The sequence below is a fragment of the Bidens hawaiensis genome, unplaced genomic scaffold (assembly GCF_021521415.1).
Source record: "Bidens hawaiensis isolate Kalapana, Puna unplaced genomic scaffold, B.hawaiensis_p1.1 tig00053198_1, whole genome shotgun sequence".
Lineage (NCBI taxonomy): Eukaryota > Viridiplantae > Streptophyta > Magnoliopsida > Asterales > Asteraceae > Bidens > Bidens hawaiensis.
This window is the reverse complement of record NW_027499584.1, coordinates 46456-68221: the sequence shown is the minus strand read 5'-3', so window position 1 is coordinate 68221 and position 21766 is coordinate 46456. Positions and strand designations below refer to the sequence as shown.

At 31.6% G+C, this 21766-nt stretch overlaps 1 protein-coding gene across 2 annotated transcripts; it reads left to right on the top strand.

Annotated features, from left to right (window-relative positions):
* Window positions 1-14660: 14660 nt before the first annotated feature.
* LOC143600006 (homeobox-leucine zipper protein GLABRA 2-like) lies at window positions 14661-21385 on the top strand. Of its 2 annotated transcripts, none has more exons than XM_077077820.1 (11): window positions 14661-14875; window positions 15755-15975; window positions 17943-18060; window positions 18461-18655; window positions 18741-19124; window positions 19683-19784; window positions 19847-20056; window positions 20132-20306; window positions 20425-20678; window positions 20761-20847; window positions 20916-21385. In XM_077077820.1, exons 1-11 carry the CDS (start codon window positions 14780-14782, stop codon window positions 21291-21293), a joined length of 2220 nt encoding a protein of 739 aa, XP_076933935.1. In that variant the 5' UTR covers window positions 14661-14779; the 3' UTR covers window positions 21294-21385. The 2 variants fall into 2 exon arrangements, with proteins under 2 accessions (XP_076933935.1, XP_076933934.1); XM_077077819.1 differs by having other exon boundaries at window positions 20407-20678.
* Window positions 21386-21766: the final 381 nt, after the last annotated feature.

Sequence of the window (21766 nt, the reverse complement as noted above, 5' to 3'; positions counted from 1 at the left end):
AATAATTAGAAAATGGTAAGATCATTAATTTGTTTCATTTATATATCACGGTAAAAAGGAGTAGGTGGTGAGTATATTCTACAGGGGTAGTGGCATCAATATTTGGATGTACTGTTATCGGATTACAAGGTTCATCGAGTTGCAAACAGTACTGCGGAGGTTGATGGAGATGGAGCCGACATACTTAAGCTCACCAACTCCTAGAGGAATAAATGGCATGAAAGTATTCATACAAATCAATTGAAAACAATTTTGCTCTTTACATGGGAAAAGATCGGCTAGGAGCACGAAAGTTTAGGAAAAGACGACGTTTTTGATTTTCGGAAAGCCACACGTGCAGTTTACGGTAAAATATGTGAAAATGTCAAACTATATGTATAGTGTACAATTTAGTATTTATGTAACTAGGATTGTCAATTTGTAAACGTCTTCATCGACACAACGTTTCCAACACGCCAATACAATATGTCTAAATCGGAATCAATACTCAATGGAATATTCATTACTTTGAAATTCGATCAATTGATTGTTTGATTTGCTCATTTTTTTTCTTGGTTACACCTTGGCAACACATAAAAGTTCACCACAATTACATTAATAAAAGTACTCAACTGTAAATAAAATAAATTCAAGTAATTCTAACGCGCTCTCTTAACGGAATTATAACATTCACGACTATCCTCTTTGTAAGTTTAGTATGCAAACTTCGAGAGGTCTGGTCGTTGGTTTCACGGCAGTTTTGTTAAGCCCCGCATGTACTGTTTAGCTTCTTCTGTTGAAAACTCTGGGGGATTTCTGCTTATTTTACATACTAGATTCCCATACTTAGTTTTCTTATCCTTCACTAAACCGGACCCAGTAGCAGTTGACACATGTCCATCAAGCTTACACAAGCCTTTACCCTTTACTTGTTCTTTTGTTGCAACCATGGGTAAGGTGTCTGCCTGCATGACCATGAACTCATTATCAGATGGAGATAAAGTTTCCCTGGTTCTCTTTTGGACAGCACCAGTGGCGGTCTCGGTATTGTTTGATAAAATATGTTCGCAAACAAAACCAAAAATCAAAAAAGTGAATTACATACTGATTATAGAGTATGTCTAGTTTAGTTACGATCAAGGATAGTAACAGTGGCAAAGCTTGGACATACATGTCGAGGGGGCCAGACTCAATATGTATAAAAATTCATAAACTAGAGGGAAGCGGGCACAAAATTTCAGTCGGAAACGGGTAAATTAACACTATGTATAAAAATTTTCGGCCGAAAAAGGATAAATTTACACTACTGAGCATTAAAATGGAGGGGTCAGACTCAAAATTTCAGTCAGAAACGGATAAACTTGCACTATATATAAAAAATTTTGGCCGAAAATGATAAATTTACCCTACCGAGCGAAAAATGGAGGGGGGCCGACTCAAATTTTCGGTCGAAAACGGATAAATTTACACTATGTATAAAAATTTTCATCCGGAAAGGATAAATTTACACCATCAAGGAAAAAACGGAGGGGGTCGGGGCCACGTACCCCTGGCCCCAACTAAGCTACCAAAATGGATAGTAAGATAATAGATTAAACAGATAATAAATACCTCACAGGTTTGGGAAGTGTTCTCTTCATCGCCTAGAGAAGAGGGAGCAACTGAAGTCCGAGTTTTTCTTATCAGACGTTTGGAGCTGGTACCTAATATTCTTATACCGCTTTTAGAAGTACGCCGGCCGACAACCCTTCTGTTTCTACCAAGCGTGGCCCGAGTGGTACTGTCGGAATCGTAATCAGATTCAGAACTGAAATCACTCGTCTCGTTGTCTTCATCCGCAAAACCTCCAGGCTCTTTACGGTCACTTGAGTCACCAAGTTCTTTGTATATATCTGACAACCATCTGGTTTTCGGGAATTTCGGCTGTGAACTGATCACATTCTTTCTAGCACGTGAACTGATCACGTCAGTACTGGCATAGCATTGAGCGTTAACCAGACCATCCTCGTCTAGCGATAGGGAACAATAATATTTTTCGTCTAGACGATGATCAGAACCATTCCAAAGGTTAAAAGGACAGCAATTCCTCCAATCTTTTCTCCAAACGTCAGCAACGGTAACTGCACAAAGATCAAATTAGTGATAAAAAGAAAGAAATTTATAACTCTACTGGTCAAATGAATAAAAGAATATAGCTCCATATGAGCATATAACAAATTATATTTAGGACTTTTTTTTAGTTGGTCGCCACTGGGACCAAAATTGTAAACTTTCGTTTACAAGTAAAGGCCGAGCATCAAACCAAAATTGTAAACTTTCGTTTACACTTGGCTACATCCGTGCACGATTTGTCTTGGCGCAAACTTAGCTAAAAACTAATGCTGTGGCAAATGAGATAGGATCATGCCAATGTTAATTAAAAACAGTGTTCGAAATCAAGCTTCGAAAATATGCTAGTTTATTTAGAACTCATGCATATACTGGATGCAGAAATTTTTAAACATCTTTTGATTAGCACAATAGCACTTGTGCTTTCAATAAAATTCAACTCGATTTGAAACCGGCAACAAACAATTAATTCAGTGGAGGGTTTTGGATTTCCTAAGATCAGGATGGGCTGTTCTACATGGAAACCGGCGAATTAAACGCTAGATCTACATTCATTCAGGGATCATCAATTAACAGCTATTGTAGATTACGTAGCCGCAACAAACACAAACAAGCACAAAAAGAGAGAAGCATTTACGATGGCACCGATCTCATGGACAAACCCGAATTCAATCGCAAAAAGAAAGTAGGCATAGTTGACAATGAGTAAATCCCTAAATTTTTTCGATCGTGTGCTAATTCATTTTCAAAAAACCCGAAACATTTTACATTGAGAAAACCTAACTCAAAAGCGTAAAAGGAAACGAATGAGAAAGAAGAGATGCTCACTTAATTATCGCACACGGCAATGTCAAGCAACGAAAGAAAATGGTAGTTTAGGTACAGCGGAAGCCATAAACTTTGTATCATAAGCGGTCTATTTGTTCATGGCGGTATCAAAGGACTTAAATGATGTTACCTTTGACAACTTTATGACATAAAAGTTGCATTTGTATATATATGTGATACAAACATGAATTTAAAAAAAAATCATGTTAATAAATTTAGATATTAAATAACCCCTCACAGATAAAGTTCAAGGTTAGATATGTTTAGTGTACAATTTAGTATATGCAGATAGGAGTGTCTATTTGTAAACAAAACTTGTTATACCAAGTGATGCCGTTTTATGGTTAGGATGGAACGACGCCTTCACCAGACGCAACGTTTCCAACGCTCCCATACAATATGTATAAATATTATGCAATCCTTAGAAATATTCGTTACTTAGCAATTCAATTGATTGTTTGATATGTTCATTTTGTTCATAATACACCCTGAACAGCAAAATAAAAGTTCACTAAATTACACTAACAAAAATACTCAACGGTAAAAAAAATGACTTCGATCGATCAAGGAATCTAATGCTTTCTTTTTTGAACTGTTACAATAAATTTACTTGAGCTAGAACACAATATTTATTCTCCTATCAATTAAACAAATCGAAATAGAACAAATTCAATTGCACAAATTAAAGACAAACATAATTATCATAGTAGCATAAATATATGCATCACAATAGATCAAAAGACTGGTAAGCTATGTATTTATAAAAAAAATGATTGTTATAATAATTATAACCCTAGATCGAGACAAAAGAACAGGATAAAGATATACTCACCACATATGAAGACCCATAGAACTTGAAACCCAGCATACAATCTGGACAGTAGATGAAGTATGTAGCTTAAAATAAATCTTGACATTAAATTGGTGGAAACCATAATTGTTTAGGCTGAAAGTGATGGATCGATTAACACAAAGTAATTAAAATCAAGATTGTAAAACAACAATTTTGTTGGCTTTGTGTTGAACGGGATGGATATTACAAATGACCCTATATTATAGGCTGCCGAAACCCTAGTTTGAAATAACTTTATGTTTCCGTTACTTTTAACACTAATTTAATTAAATATTTAACACAAACTTCCTATTAATTACATATTAGGCACTAACTACACTAACAAAGTTTCTAACTAAATATAGCAAACTAACGAGAACTTTAACGATTGTGTATGCAAGTGCGATGTGCATAGAAAGAACACAATGAATCATGAACAAATGGCATGTCATGACTCCGGCTTAACTAGCTAATGCTCAGGTTTCACCGTTAATAAAGGAAAAGTTTAAAACGAACCCAGAATCAAAGTTCAATTCCATTTTCCCCCTAATTGCACTTACAAAGATCCACTAGTGGGAAATTTGAAATAGTTTTATGTTAGGATTAATCAAAAATCTAAATGACATCTATAACTAGCAACTTTATGATGATTTTTGAACTTTATTGATTTTCTGAACGGAGATTGGTGAGTTAAGCGACGCTATGGTTCAAAGAAACAAGCGACACAAATTTGTTTGATTACAAATCTTTTAACTAACCTACAACTTATAATAATTCCATATCGGTGCGAATATTCGGGTTATGGAAGGGGAGATTCAACGTTTTCAATAAATGTCGACGCTAGAGGTAAACCGAGTTTCATTACTCCATAAAAGTTTACGTATGCCATTCGTCACCTTGTGTACCGAACTTAGTACAACTCAAGGGATGGATATTTGAAGATGCCATAAAATATATGGCGAGATAGTCTTCACAATTTTTTGCGAATGAAAATTTTAGTTGTCTTCACAATCTCTGCGAATATTTGGATGTACAATCTGGATTTAGAAGGTTCATTGAGTTGTAGACGATACTACGTAGGTTGTAAGAGATGGAGCCGACAAACGCTCACCAACACCTAGAGGAACAAAAAGCATGGAAGAATTGTACAAACAACCTAAAAATAATTTTACATGGGAGTTCATCGACTAGGAGCATGAGTTCGGGAAACGACAGTGTCTTGATTTTCTAAGTCACACTAGCAATTCAAGAGGTTGAAATATAGCTACCAAAGACTCCCTCTGAACTTAAACATTAAGTTCAGGGAGTCTATTAGACTTATATATACACATAAGATTATTTTAGTATGTTCATGTATTTAAGTTCATTAATTATCATACACTTATGTAATTATTCAGTAGTCAGGTTATAACTGTCTAATGATTATGTAATGTTACCATTTGGCGGTTCCTTACAACTATTTTCGGTTGTATAAATGTTAAAAGTTATAGTACCTAGGAGATCATTGAAATAGCCAATTTAATAAGAATACAATAAAGAATAACAAGAGAGGATGTAATTGCAAACGATTTTGTATTGATGGAACAAGACACACTCTTACATTATGTTTACATCATCGTATACATACACAACATAATAGCGGTTATATAACTACTTAATTGGTTGTTATAACTACTTGATGATTATTTAACCAACTAATTTTAACAAATACAAACCAGACCCGTTGACTTACAAATATTACATAGACAACACTGTAATACTAATTAACTAATTACATAAAGGAAATTTTGATTAAAATATTCTCTATTGGTAAATAATAGGTCTCATCTTATAATATATTTGTTCCCAACAAGTTGTGACTAACGGAAGCATAACTCCGTTAGTTTCTGGTCACCGGAGAAATGTTTCTGCCAGAAAACTCAACATACTCCGCTACTCGTATGGTATAATTTGTTATACTCACCACATGGCATTAAAAATATGTTGATATCGGATTTTGCATTGTAGTATTCTTCTGACTGATCTCACCATGTAGTTTGACGAAACTTTCTTATCTGCTTTTCCTTGAGTTGATTCTTTCAAATTCGATGAAGACTACGACTGTTATTTTGAATTGACTTTTTCAATTTCGATTGTTTAATCAAATTTATTGAACCGATTTTCGTTGTTGGGATTCAGTTTGAACATTGAATCAATTATAATCAAACTTGATGTAATGGATGTCGAATTCACCCTCGAATTCGATGAAGACTACAACTAAGATTCTAAGCAGTGATTAATATTACTTGTTGAAATTTCTTCTTCGATTAGCACTTCAGTTTTGTTCGTTTATATCGACTGAAATGATTTTTCATTTGTTCGTGTCTTTTGTTTAATAGGCTTTAAATTTTGAACTCATGTTTTCTTAACTATTTTGAGAAAGACTTTAATATGTACTAGGGTATAGCCCGTGTTACACACGGGTGGAAAAACATGTCAACAAACATAATAAATTTAAACAACAAATTCAAGCAACACAAAACATCTTTAGATTTTCAGACCAAAACATTAACCATTTACATTGTCTAGATATTAAAAGTTAAAAGTTACAATAAGTTAATGTACATCGAACAACCAAAAAACATCAACAAAAGACATAAACATGTTCTTTCATATTAAACCACCATCAACTTCTTCAAACATTCTACCAAAAGAAACTCATTTTGCTTCACCACATGAAAATATAATAAAACAATAGCTCCAAATTAAATATACCATAATAACATATTTAATAATGAGTAACATTTTAACATTAATAAAGTTGTTTTTATTAAATTGTTGTTTTTAATAAAACAAAATAGCATACAACAACAAACAAAGTAAAATAACAACATAAAATATCTTTCTAACTTAAAACCAAAAAAATATATCAATAAAAACCTTTTTTGGCCGTTATTTATATCTAACAAATTTGTTACACTTTTAAAACAACCCGTTTTGAAATATTTTTAAAATAGTTACAAAATATAAAAAAATTTGAATTAGTCAACTTCAAAAAATTATGAATTTTTTTTTTATTTTTGACCAATCTTACAACAAACTTTTAAATCAATGACATTAATATTTTTTTAAACTTGCATAACATAAAAACGTTTTACAATAAATGAATTTTCAAATAACTTTGAAAAAGATTAAAAAAAGTTATGTTGACTTTGAAAATATTTAAAGGTGAAAAAATATGTTACAAAAATATATATACCATATATACATGTATTTTAAGAAAAAAGTATATTAAAAACTATTAAAATAATTGTTATATTTAAATGATAATATTATTAAAGACATTACTAACGAACGTATATGAATATCCCGTACAAGCAGAAATGTAATAGACACGTATTTAAGATATTGACATTTTATGTTGAGTATATATTAGGAAAATGAATTAAATTATAATATATTAAATGGTTATTTAAGTTATAAATTTGTTTACCAAAATTTCTGGAACTATCAAAACTAATAGTCGGTCAACAATATTAAAGGAAGTTATTAACTTTCAAAATTTTAGAAAACAACGACCCACATTATAGTCAATTCCAAAAATAAATAAATAAATTATAATTAACTTATTTATTTGGAATTCGAATTATTAATTTGAATACACGTAAAAAATAATAATTCTAAATGGCTTTCAACTTTATTATATGATTTGATTAAATTAGAATATAATAAATTGTTATTTAAGTTATAAATCTATTTACCAAAATTGTTAAAACGAAATTTGTTATAGTCAAAGATCCTAAATACAAAAAATATTACAAAAATCATGGCATAAGGTAATCTTGAAATTATTAGTTTTTTTTAGTCGATCCATAATTAATATTATTTTATTACCATCAATGAAATCTGCATTCAATTTTGTTACAAACCCATTATCATTAATTGTGGCATTTATGTCTAATTATAAATTGGTCAAAAATAAACATATAAGATAAGAAGATTTTCGAGATTGGAAACTAATAAACAATATAATATTGACAATGGAAACCAAAATTTTCCATAATCAATGATAATATATCTTTTTTTATAATTCAAATTCAAATAATATTTTGATTTTTTATAGTGCATTAATTGTGACAGTTTCCATAACCAAATGATGACACCCATTAGCATTAATTGTGACATTTATGCCTCATAATACGTTGGTCAAACAAAAAAGATGGAAAGTGTGTGAAAATTAAGAACTATTCAAAACGTAATCTTACTAATGAAGATTGACAATAATATTGACATTTGAGAAATATTTTTTGAAAGCGCAAAAAATATAAATAAATAGATAAATAATAACAAAAATATACATCAATATTAAACAAAAATACATGAATAATAACAAAAATATACATCAATATTAAACAAAAAATAAGAAATCTTATCAACAAATCCTCAATCCATGAAATTAACTATATCAAGTTGGAGACAAAACCTGATATGAGAAAATTAAATATTAATATTAATATCACATAATAAATAAATTACCAATTATAGAAGATTTGAATTATGTAAACAAATATTCTAATTGATAACCGGAATATTTGAATCGCGTTATCGGAAAAACATAGGGAAAATCTCCATTGCATCTTCGATTTTGATATAGAACATAAGGAGATTATAAAAAATCATATAATAATTAATATAAATACAAGCAAAAACGGAAAACAAAAATCATACCGCAAACTTTACTGGAAATCCGTAATAACTTCAAAATATCAATTCTTCTTGGATTTTGATATACAACCTAAAGAGATTATTACAAAATCATATAACAATTAAAATAAATATAAAACCATATTGGAAAACCTTACCGGAAAAAGATATAACCTTGCCGAAAAATCATATAACATTGTTGGCCATTAGAGTAGAATATATAACCTTACCGGAAGACGATTAATCCCGATCTACATTACCTGAGTATAGAAGATGGTGGATGGTGGAGTTAGTAAGCCGAGTGTGAGAAAGAGAGAGAGAGAGAGAGAGAGAGAGAGAGAGATTAAAATGATTATGGTGGAAAATCTTAAGGTTTAAATATAGTGTGTGAGATGATTTGGCAATAATAGGAAAGAAAATAGATGACTTGGCAATGATGTGACATTGATGTGGAGAGGGTAGTTGAATGACATGTGGACAATTGATGTGAAGACGCCAGTAGAAGGACATGTGTACAATTAGTTTTGCTTTAATAGTATTTAAATATTTGTTTTCAAGTAAAACTGTTAATAATTGTTTTATTTTGAAAGAAAAACCAACGTTCCCAACTTTTTGATTTCCACCATGCCGCTCTTCGAAGACATCAAATGAACACTTTGTGATTTTTTTTTTATTATGTGTTCTTCGTTTATTGTGAACCGCAATTTGTGATTTTGAAATGTCCTTTGGGATTATTAAAACGAATTAAATTTCAATTGAATGTGCGTTTAGATAGGATAGTAAACAGTAGATGACTTCGTTCTTTCTTTTGTCAGTAATATGCGATTTGGTATCCTAATTCCTTCAAGATTTCTTCTTAGAACTGGTGTGGGTATGGTTGCAAAATAGGATATGCAAATTTTGGGGTTAGCAAAATATCACATTAAGATCAATCAATTTATTAAGCATGCTCTGATACCAGTTGTTGTCCAAACCGACTGTGTTAGGATGGACGTAGGTCATGTTGTGCCAGTGAGTTGGGTCCTATCTGGGCCTACCTCAAATATTAAGCCCAATAGGTTGGATCTCATCCAAAGGTAATTTTTGGTTATAATCAACTAAGGTAAATGGTAAAAAAGAAATGATCAAAAGTCAGCCACTTTAAGAAGTCAAAATCATTTAGAAGTCAATAGCAAAAGTCAAATCTATGAGATGTTGACTGGACCAAATGTGGCTTCTAGGAGAATTTAGTTTTCAATTGGGCCCAACTGAGTCCAACTAGAATTGTATATTGTTCATTGTTGTATATGTTGTGTTAGTTTTAATTGGGTCACTTGTGGATTGAATGAACTTGACCAAATCTTTAGCTCGACATATTTGTCAAACTTGTAAAGCCCGTGATAGCTTTGTGTAATTGTGTTAGTTCATTTGGGTCACTTGTAAAGTTTATTATCAAATTTAGCCACACTAGCTTTAAAAAAATACCCATTACCTTTTTACATAACTTGAGTAATTATCTCATTGTTAGTGGCTTCACTTTTTTTTCTCTATAAAAATAGTACAATCTTTAGCATAATTTCAAATGAGAAAAATCTTTTATACAGAAATTCCAAAGTTAACATATATTGACAAATCTATGAAAAAAAACTGGCAGAAAATTTAAACTAATGACTACGCAATTGTGTGATTCACAAAATTTGGGAAAACTACCGAAGTCCAAAATGAGTAAATTTGTATCAAAATCTAACGCCATTTGCACCCATAATTTACGGCCCTTAACTCTTAACGAATCAAAACTATGTCCGATGAACCCTTCCTGGCCTTCTTGCTTTTGTGGCGGCCCATATTTGATGAGGGGCGGATAACTTAAGTAGTTGACTCGTATATGAATTGGTGGACTTTTGAGCAAAAGTTAAGAAACGTAGGCAATAACTCTGAAAGAATATCGATAAAGATTTCAATCACTCGTAGTTATTTTATATCACTTGTTTTTATTATTTGCTTTATGCAAGTATAAAATACCGGTTATTTTTATTGCATTTCATATTTTGATTACATTTTTATTATATTTGAGTTAACATATAACAAGTTAACAATCAAATATATTAGAATCATTAGTTACGCGGTTGTTGGCATTCAAATATCTTATCTTTTATTGGTCCGAGTCAAATAATGAATAAATATTTAACCTAATCCGATACCAATTTTTTAAATATCAAATTTAAATATTACTCGGGTCATATTTTAAAGATAAAAAATTGTTTAATGTTACAAATATTTGAACATAAGGGGATGAACAATTTTAATAATAATCATTTCAATATAAGTGGCCTATAAAACTACCGATTCTTAAATATCGTAGAGCTTTCTATTTTGACAAAGTGGTGGAGTTGTTTACTGTTCAACTCATTTATGAATTTTGTCGACTTATAGTTTGTATTTTTGTACATTATTTATGTTCTTTGGAAAATTGATATCCAATAAATTTTATGTCAAATCAATATTTTATATATTTTTTTATAATTCACAAAATTATTCAGTTAGATGAAGACAACATAACTCACTTTATGCAAACTTGTATATAGAAGGAGCTATTATACGTACACAACTAACATAGTATTCATGTATCATTTTTTTTAATCACGTTTGAAAACCAACTTCAATACCTGGATTGAGTCTTTTTAAGACTGGATGCCGATTTTTTATACCGATTGTGATACTCTAGACCTGATTCACCCAATAACATAATTAAGAAGGAAACCCATCGTTGTGTGAAAATCCTATTGATTAAGGTTTCGAACTTAAGACTTTAAGATCCCAAACCTTAACCACCCTTAGAAAATAAGGGGTGATATACTGTAAAATAATCGTTTATTGTACATTACGTACATGAATTACGCTCAAGGTTATAATCCAATTATGCCCAAATCGAATTCCAATTACATTGGAATCCAATTACACTCAAATAAGTTTTTCATTAACAACAAGTTACAAATTAATCGATTGAATATCCAAATATGTTTGTTTGGATGAGATGATGATTAATTGGTTATAGATTGTCGATTTTAAAATCATGTGATATGGTTTAATGGATCAATTTCAAGACGTAGGTTGTCTTGTCCATAACATATGATAATACATTCTTGTATTGGATCATCTAGCTAGAAAATAATATCAAAATTTGTTGTATTTGCCTCTTTAAAAATATATTTTAGAGCTTATTTATAATTAAAAAAAGTTTCAAAAATGCTTTATTAAAAAAATCATTTATGTTTTATAATAAATCAAAAACAATTTAAATATGGAAAAAAAAAACTTAATACATTTTCTAATAATACAATTTCTCTAACTAGTATTTTCCATTTTTATACAACTATCTAAAAAATAATAATATACCATTTTTATAAAAACGATAAAAAAATGGTTTTGTATATATTGTTTTTCTTGTCATACGCTAACCCTATTAAAGAAAACAAATCAATTTGATAAGGAACGGTAATTATCTATTTAAACATGCCTATAAGAATAAGCTATTAAATGATAAAAATCCAAGTAGTTAAAAAAATATCATCTTTGAACGTGCCTCGTAGTCTATTATAACAACATTAGTTTGATCCTCCCGTGTTACGGAAGTTTATTTAAAGTTTTGTTTTAATCGTTTTGCTATTTTATGATTATTTATTTTATTTTTTAACACAGTTATGTTTTAATTTAATACATATATATTAGTTTGTTATTATATTTTTTAACGTTTGGGTTTTGTCGGTTGAAATGTTTAGGTTTTTTAATGTTTTTAACGAACAAACATAAACGAACACGAGCATGTTGATTTTTTTAAATGTACAAATATGAACACAAATATTTGTCTAACGAAAAAAAGGGGCATTGATGTAGTTGACAATGGTGGGTAGTATCGGAAGTTAACCGACGATGGAGATGATAGACCAGCAACGGAGAACATGTGAAAATTATTATTTGATGATTAAGGGGTTATTTTCAAATAAATGAGATGTTATAACCCGTTTAAGGTTATCCGGGTTTGGTGAGGCCCATGACCCATGAAAATTATTATTTGATTATGAAATAGTTTTACAAATAAATGAGATGTTATAACCCATTTAAAGACTATCCGGGTTTGGTGAGACTCATACTCGCGAATTCGAGTCAAATGCATAATATAATAGGCCATCATTTATAAATCAAGCAATCTTATGACTCTAAATAATTGAGGGAACAACCTGAGAACGACACCTAGGATTTTATGATAGACAATTATATATATAGTTAGATTATATTCAAACAAAATGATAAAATCTAATTTATTTATTTATTTATTTATTTTCAAAAGAAAAGTATATGCACCCATCGGCATCCTCATTAATTGTACCAACCTTTGCTGGAAGCCAACATCTCAAAAGGGTCCAACCTTTTATTTGGTAACCTCCAAATCTTGGAACTCAACCCCACCATGGACCAAAAAATATATTATTATTAATTTTAATAATTTGTTACTTTGTGGCATATGAAATATTACAAAGTTTTTATATGAGTTTAAAGCTAAACGGTTAAAGAAACTAGTATATTTTTTAGTGGTAAAGCTAAGAAACAAGCTATTGGATTTAATGTGGATGTCATTGGTATGGCAAATCATGAGTTAATCACTTTTGATACTCACTAAAGTTTAGTTGGATAATTCATATAGAATAACAAGAATAATACATAGATCTCTTATGATAACAACCTACAAGAATCATATGAAAGACAATTTTTTTATATATGAGACGTACAATTACAATGTTCCAGTTGACTGTTATAATTGTAGGCAGTTAAACAACTATATCTATATCAATGGAAATCCCTAACTTATAACTCAAGCAACAGTAACTACCATCACTTGCTAGGACTAAACTTGTAAATTCATCGTCAATTAAACCAAGATACTATTAACGAAGGCAAATAATACCTGAAAGACAAGATAGTGTTACATATGTAATAATGACTTGCAAAATGAATGGACCATTATATGACCAATAAAAAAAGTTGTTTAGTTGATTAATGTAATTGTATCACTTATTACACGTGAAACATAATTTACTCTAGACATACTAAAACGACTCATTTGGCACATTTTTTTCATTCAATCTCAACTCTCACCTTACTTTCTTGATGCCACCACCACCATCGCTGCCACCATTATCATTTCTTTTATTTTCGTAAATTTTCTTTTTTATGCACATATATATTGTCATTTGTAGTTTATTTTTCCGTCTTTTCCTCCCTAACAAAACAACACAAATGAAATAGTAATGATCAATTTCATCCTCCTATCTATTTTATTCCGCCATTCATACCAAACAGACCTAAATCCATAAATCGTGATCACTAATTTAAACCAAAGTACCAAACCACATGCACACAAAAAAAATGTAATAGAAATATTCATCCTCATCATCACCATTCATTCCCATTTTCTTCCATTTTGTATTTTCTTATTAGAGCATTTATAGAGAGACCTTTATATTTATCTCTATAATTACCCTAAAATTACTACCATACTACTACATATCTTATATTTTTCTTTAAATTTTGAATTTCTTAATTTATCTTATTTAGTTTCTTAGCTTTATAATTTGTAATATATATATATATATATTGGGCCGTACGGTTCTTTGTTAGGGAGCTTTTGATTGCGTTTAATATAATAAAAACTTTGTTCTTAGAACTTTTAGTTCGTTTTATTGTCTTTTCAATTAACCATGAATTTCCAGAGCTATTGATCGCCAAAACTACATCACAAACCTTTATTAAAAAAGTATAACACTTAATTTCAACAAATATTAAAAAAGTATAACAAATAAATAATGTTTTTTTTAAAATTTACTCATAACCCAATTACAATCATACTTTAATAAATAAAAAGTCCTAGTCATAAATACTCATTATCATTTATCATCATCCCCTACTATCCATCAAATACTTGTTTTCTTTTTCTTTCCATTTACATCCTCACTACCTTACTAGTCAATTCCACATACCATAGTTGATTAGTTTCATTCATATTCATAAACACCACCACCTAACTAACCACCAAAATGAGTTGGTTGTAACAATACAAGAGTGGCTGGCTAGGGAGGCTACTAGTCCAACAGGTCAACCCCTACCATCCCCCACTAACTAATTAATATCACTCACATTCTCTCTCCCACTCCTTTCTTTTCTTTTCTTTTCTTTTCACCCTCCATATCTCTACATCTTCACAGTAACATTCACCGGTACCAGTAACAGACAATCGTACCTCCGTCATGACTAATCCGTAACAAACTCACACACTGTGCTCGTTATTGTTATTGTTATCGTCATCTTTACGTCATGTCATCTTCCAATGATATTAATAATAATAATAATAATAATCAACCGGCCTCTTCGAAGCAGCTGTTTCCGTCTACGTCTCTCTCGCTCACTCTCGTAAGTCATCGTTTATCGTCTTCCATACGATTTTCAATCTGTATGTAATTTATATACGTCGTCGTTTAGCTTCTGCTGCCGTATCGTTTGATTCAGAAACTGTATGCGAATTAGCTTTAATATACTGTTGTATCGTCTGATTTTTATTTTAATTTCTGTATGTGATTAGATTTTATATACGTACGTCGTCATTTGATTTTGATTTCTGTAGGCGATTAATTAGGTTTTATATACGTACGTCGTCGTTTAGCTTCTTCTGCCGTATCGTTTGATTTAGAAACTGTATGCGATTTTGCTTTTATATACTGCTGCATCGTTTGATTTTTATTTTAATTTCTGTATGTGATTAGATTTTATATACGTCGTCGTTTAATTTCCTTTCAATTTCTGTAGGTGATTAATTAGGTTTTATATACGTCGTCGTTGTTTAACTTTTGATTTTGATACTGTATATATATATATATGTATGTGATTTAGTGCTTCTTCTGTATCGTTTGATTTCAATTTCTGTATGTGATTAGCTTTTAATAATATACGTCGTCGTTTAGCTTCAGCTTTATCGTTTGATTTCAATTACTGGCGATTAGCTTCGTTTTAACTTATTCCGTACGGTTTGATTTTGAAACTGTATGGGATCTAGCTTTTATATACGTCTTCGTTTAGCTGCTTCTTCTGCCGTATCGTTTGATTAAGTTTTCCACACATCGTCGTTTTACTTTTGATTAAGTTTTCCACACATCGTCGTTTTACTTCTTCCGTACCGTTTGATTTTGATACTGTATGTATGTGATTAGGTTCTATATATATACGTCGTCGTTTAACTGATGATTAGGTTTAATTTTAAACCGTTTGATTTTGAAACGGTGTTTATAACGGCAGGGAATATTTCGTGACGGAGATGACGGCGGAGCTAACACGACGGTGACTGAGATCAGCAGTGAGACATCCGGAGCGGCGAGATCACGATCGGATGACGAGTTCGATGCCGATCCTGACGTGGATGACGGAGACGACGGAGCTAATGATGATAAGAATAAAAGTAATAAGAAGAGGAAAAAGTACCACCGCCACACCGCTGATCAAATCCGTGAGATGGAAGCGTACGTCATTCTCTCTTTTGTTTTTATTTTTATTATTATTATTATTATTATTATTATTATTATTATTATTATTATTATTATTATTATTATTATTATTATTATTATGTGGACGCCCTTGATCTGACTTAAATTACGCCGTCGTTGATTTATCGGAGCTGTAAGCTGTTAGTTTATCGCTATCATATTACCCGGTTGTGTATTTTTTTTAGTTAGTTGGTTCGGTTTCATTCATAATATAATGTTAGCAATCGTGTTCCTAGACATGCATCTAGCTCTACAAGCGAGCTCAGGTCAGCTCGTTTTGACTTATGAGAGCTCAAGCTCGATGCGATTCAAGCTCGAGCTCATTAGTGGTGCATTTTAGTAGCTAACGTTAGCAATCGTTTTCCTGATCATGCATCTAGGGGTGCAAACGAGCCGAACACGGCTCATTTTGACTTACGACAGCTCAAGCTCTATGCAATTTAAGCTTAAGAGACCTTTTTTTTTCAAGCTTGAGCTTGGCTTAAGATACCTTTTTTTTCAAGCTCGAACTTGGCTTGAGCAGACTCGTTTATTGATTATTAATTAATTTATAAACATTTTTAGTATTTTATATATAATATAATATGTATTATTTAGTGAAATTTTTTTTCACTATTTATTATATATAATAAATATTTAAACATATATATTGAACAAAAGCTATATAAATACGACTCATTTAGTCTATTTAGACTTGCGATATTGATAAGTGAAGCTCGAGCTCATGCTTAGACTCGTTTATTTTTAGGCTCGAGCTCGTTCAAGTTGTGCTTGCATCAAGCTTTTAACGTGCCAAGCTTAAATAGCTCATGAGCCTGCTCGGCTCGTTTGCACCGCTAGGAGTGAATTAAAGTGACATCAACATAAATTTACATCACCAGAAACCTAGTTTTCGAATTCATGAAAATTTACATGGAAGATGAGAACTGTAGAAGCATTTGAAAATTAAGAACATGCTAAATTGTGAGAGGGTGGACAGTCATAATCAAAATAGTGTATAAAAGAATCATTCAAGAATATGGAGGTGGTTGGCTAAGATGATACATTGAATAGGATCACTAATTCAGCTTTAAAGAAAGAACAAAAAAGGGGAAAGCTACTGTTAATCAATATAAAAAAATAAATAACTAAAGGTCATCATGAATGCCCTTTCTTTTCTCGTATAATTTAATAATAAAGTGTATAGGCCAAAGTCATGAAAGGAGAGGCAACTACTAACCACAGCATGTGTGTCCGCATATTTTAAAGCACAATATAGTCACATGTGTGTATAACAAATATAAATATTCATTATTCAATGTCTTTTATGTACACTTTACAGATTTGGTCCTTTGAGAGTAGTGGGAAGTCATTACTTTACCTACAAAGTTATATTTTATTTTGTATTCACTTGGTGTTGAATAATCTTCATATAATTACTTTACCTACAAAATTATATTACTTTACCTAATTTTTTTTAAAAAAATATTTACTTGCCTTCAAAGTTATATTTTTATTCACTTGGTGATGCCATTCTCTATTGATTTGGTTTGTTTGTTTTTTATGAAAGAATTGATTTGGTTTGTTAGTCACATATTTTAAAGCACAATATATAGTCACATGTGTGTATAATAGATATAAATATTCAATGCCTTTGTCTACACTTTACAGATTTGGTCCTTTGAGAGTTGTGAGAAGTCATTACTCTACCTACAAAAGTATGTCTTTATTCACTTGTGTTGAATAATCTTCATAATTATTAAATTTGATTGTTAGCCATTGTTAAATTTAAATGTGGAAAATTTGCATTAATATATGTATACAACATGATTTATAAAGAACCATTTTGTTAGTTTAAATCCTTCTTTTTAACATGTTAGCATATTGGATAATATACAATTAGCATGTCAGCATGGCATCATGCATGATTCACTATAGACTAATGGTTGACCTCTAATTTACAGACTGTTTAAGGAGTCACCTCATCCAGATGAGAAGCAAAGACAACAGTTAAGCAAACGGTTAGGTCTTCATCCCAGACAAGTAAAGTTCTGGTTTCAAAATCGTCGTACCCAAATCAAGGTGTTCATATTTACAATCATGAGATTTAGTTATCAGGGCCGGCTCAACGAATGTGGAGGCCTAAATCAAAACAAGATTTTGGAGCCTTTTCATAACAATTGTTAAGAAAAAAAATTGATTATTATAAGTTTTGAGCTCATAACCTATACATTAGTAACAACCAAGTTTACTATCACACCAATACATTACTTCGACTTTACTATACCCACTATAACATATCTATATATAATGTTTTTTTTTATTTGGAGGCCTTAACTGAGTGGGGGCCTAAAGCCCTAACTTGTTTTCGCTGTCCCACGAGTCACCCCTGTTAGTTATATGCAACTACTTATCAAATTTCACTTCATATTGTGTTTTTTTATGTTAAAAAGTGGAGAATTTAACTGTGTTGATGTTGCAGACTATACAGGAACGCCACGAAAATTCGTTATTAAAATCAGAATTGGATAAATTAGGTGAAGAAAATAAGTTATTAAGGGAGACAATCAAGAAGGGTACCTGTACTAATTGTGGTTTTGGTAGTTCTAGTAAGGATGTCACCACTTACATTGATGAACAACAGCTTCGGGTCGAAAATGCCAAACTTAAAGCTGAGGTTGTATACTTATCAAACCATATTATTAAATAAAAAATAATTGTAAACCATCAAATGCTTATAAATAATCTGGAGTTTTATCTAGATTGAGAAGCTAAGGACATCAGTTGGGAAATATCCACAAGGAGCATCTGCATCACCAACAAACTCATGTTCTGTAACAAATGACTATGAAAACAAAAGCTCATTAGATATGTGTAGTGGGGTATTTGGGCTTGAAAAATCTAGAGTAATGGAGATTGTAAATCTTGCTATGGAAGAGCTTGTACAGATGGCTAGTGCTGGTGAACCACTGTGGGTCAAGAGCTTTGAAACGGGCCGAGAAATACTTAATTATGATGAATACTTGAACAAGTTCTCTACTGCGGATTCAACCAATGTTCAAAGGTTAAGATTCGTCGAGGCTTCTAGAGATAGCGGTCTTGTTTTTGCGGATCTCCCACGCCTAGTTCAAAGTTTCATGGATGTGGTACGGTTACCTAATTTGGATTAATTGCACTCATACTATTCAACGGGTCAAAATGGGTCAAAGCGGACATACTGGGTTGGATTGACGTGTTAACACTTTTTTGTTCAATTTTAAAAATGTTTTATAAAAAATTAATGCTTTAAGTATGCTTACTTATTATATGAAATAATAATCTAAATCTTCAATAAAACGGTTAAGGATGTCATATGCATAACAATTTACTCTAGGTGACTTTCAATCTATTTGCTTTAAGTATGCTTACTTATTATATGAAATAATAATCTAAATCTTCAATAAAACGGTTAAGGATGTCATATGCATAACAATTTACTCTAGGTGACTTTCAATCTATTTGACCCGTTAGTCTCGTTTGAGATAAAGGCAGCCCAAAAGACTACAATGGTAGAATCTTGAATTTTATATTTACAAATAAATGGTTAGTGGCATTTGGTTTATCTTCTACTTGCATTTTCTAGTTGATATGATAATATAATGGTAGAATCTTGTTTGGATATAGTTATTTTGTTATCACTTTTGTAAGTTTATTTGTTATTGCAGAAAGAATATGAGGAGATGTTTCCATGCATGATCTCAAAAGCAGCTACCCTTGATGTTATTTGTAACGGGGAAGGTGCTAACAGAAAGGGTGCGGTTCAACTGGTAAGTTAAACAATCTACCTAAATTTAGTCAAAAGTCCGTTGATATTTGGCATTGGTTTCAGATGTTTGCTGAGCTTCAAATGCTAACACCTTTGGTGGTCACAAGAGAAGTTTATTTTGTTAGATATTCCAAGCAATTAAATGCTGACACGTGGGCGATTGTTGACATTTCCATTGACAATGTAGAAAAAAACATCGATGCCTCCTTAGCGAGATTTAGAAAACGTCCATCTGGTTGCATCATTGAGGACAAGTCAAATGGTCATTGTAAGGTAAAGCATCATATCACACAATTAATATCATTATTTAGTTCTGTTATTTAAGATATATCCAATGTGTTATGTTAGGTGACATGGATAGAACACTGGGAATGCCAAAAAAGCATATCTCATTCTATGTTTCGTGCAATCATAAATAGCGGCCTTGCTTTTGGAGCAAGGCATTGGTTGACCACACTGCAGCAACAATGCGAGCGCCTTGTGTTCTTCCTTGCTACAAATGTTCCTACTAAGGATTCTTGTGGTATTTCAATTTGTGTTAATAATACTTAATATTAGTAAATAATAACCTTCAAATTTTGTTACATATATTGTTTATATATGACACGTGGACGTTGAATCAGGTATTGCTATACTGGCAGGAAGGAAAAGTATATTAAAACTGGCACAAAGAATGACATGGAGTTTTAGTAGAGCACTAGGAGCCTCAAGCTATCACTCATGGAAAAAGATACCTAGTAAGACCGGATATGACATACGGGTGGCTTCTAGAAAGAATCTAAATGATCCCGGAGAACCTTTAGGTGTGATACTTTGTGCGGTTTCATCTGTATGGTTGCCCGTTTCTCACACTCTTCTTTTTGATTTCTTAAGAGACGAAACTAGAAGAAATGAGGTATGCGTTTAAGTGTTTAACTAGTCAAACGCTTTCGGTCTTGTTTTATTAATGATGTTAATATTGTTGTTTAATTATCAAGTGGGATATTATGTCAAATGGTGGTCCAGTTCAATCCGTTGCCAGCCTGGAAAAAGGACAAGATCGCGGAAACACGGTCTCCATCCATGTAAGATTTGACTTATATAAGTCAAACATAAAACTAACTAACCGATGATATTAACTAATATAATGCAGACAATGAAGTGGAAGGAGAACATGTGGATGATCCAAGACAGTTGCACAAACGCGTACGAGTCGATGGTGGTATGTGCACCAGTGGCTATGACCACAATGCAATCCATAATGGCAGGCTGCGACTCTAGCAGTATCGCCATACTACCCTCGGGTTTCTCAATTCTACCAGACGGGATTGAAACACGCCCTTCGGTGATAACATCAAAAGCAAATAATCAAAATTGGGAATACGGGTCGTTGCTAACCGTTGGATTTCAAATCCTCACAAGTGACTCGCCCTTATCTAAACTTAGTACCGAATCAGTGGATTCGGTTAACACGCTTATTTCAAGCACCTTGCATAATATCAAGACTGGTTTACAATGTGAAGATCAGTGATCTTACATTCTTACTGCTATAATATATATAGATATACTTATGCAACAATAATAATTTTCGAGTTTAAGGATAGTATTTTGCTCGCCCGCCCGCCCGCCCCATATCCGTAAAATTTGGCTTTTTCCAAGTATTAGGTGAAAATGTCTTGGTACAAGTAAATATTTTGGTGGGCTTTGAAAGGTTAATCAGGTTTGAATCTGTGAAGAAAATTAAGATACTAATTATTGGAGTTGTGTGTGTTATAACTCTTTGATTATGGTTAGTTAAATTACAGTGGTAATTGTATGCTTTTGTGGCTGAATAAATTTTTTGAATAATATATTACTTATTCTTGAATGAATTTACATTGTTACATATAATATATATATACATCTCATGTTTCAATTTTTCAATTTGATAGTTTTGACTCGTTGACTAACATCGATCATTTGACATGTTTAACACCCGTTTCTGTGCTGTTTATTAACGTCGAA

Excerpts from the sequence above, each read along its gene's own strand:
- LOC143600006 (XM_077077819.1), top strand. The coding sequence starts at position 14,780 with ATGTCATCTTCCAATGATATTAATAATAATAATAATAATAATCAACCG. Across the intron at positions 15,976-17,942 it reads CAAATCCGTGAGATGGAAGC|ACTGTTTAAGGAGTCACCTC; the intron begins GTACGTCATTCT and ends TCTAATTTACAG. Across the intron at positions 19,785-19,846 it reads GAAAGGGTGCGGTTCAACTG|ATGTTTGCTGAGCTTCAAAT; the intron begins GTAAGTTAAACA and ends CATTGGTTTCAG.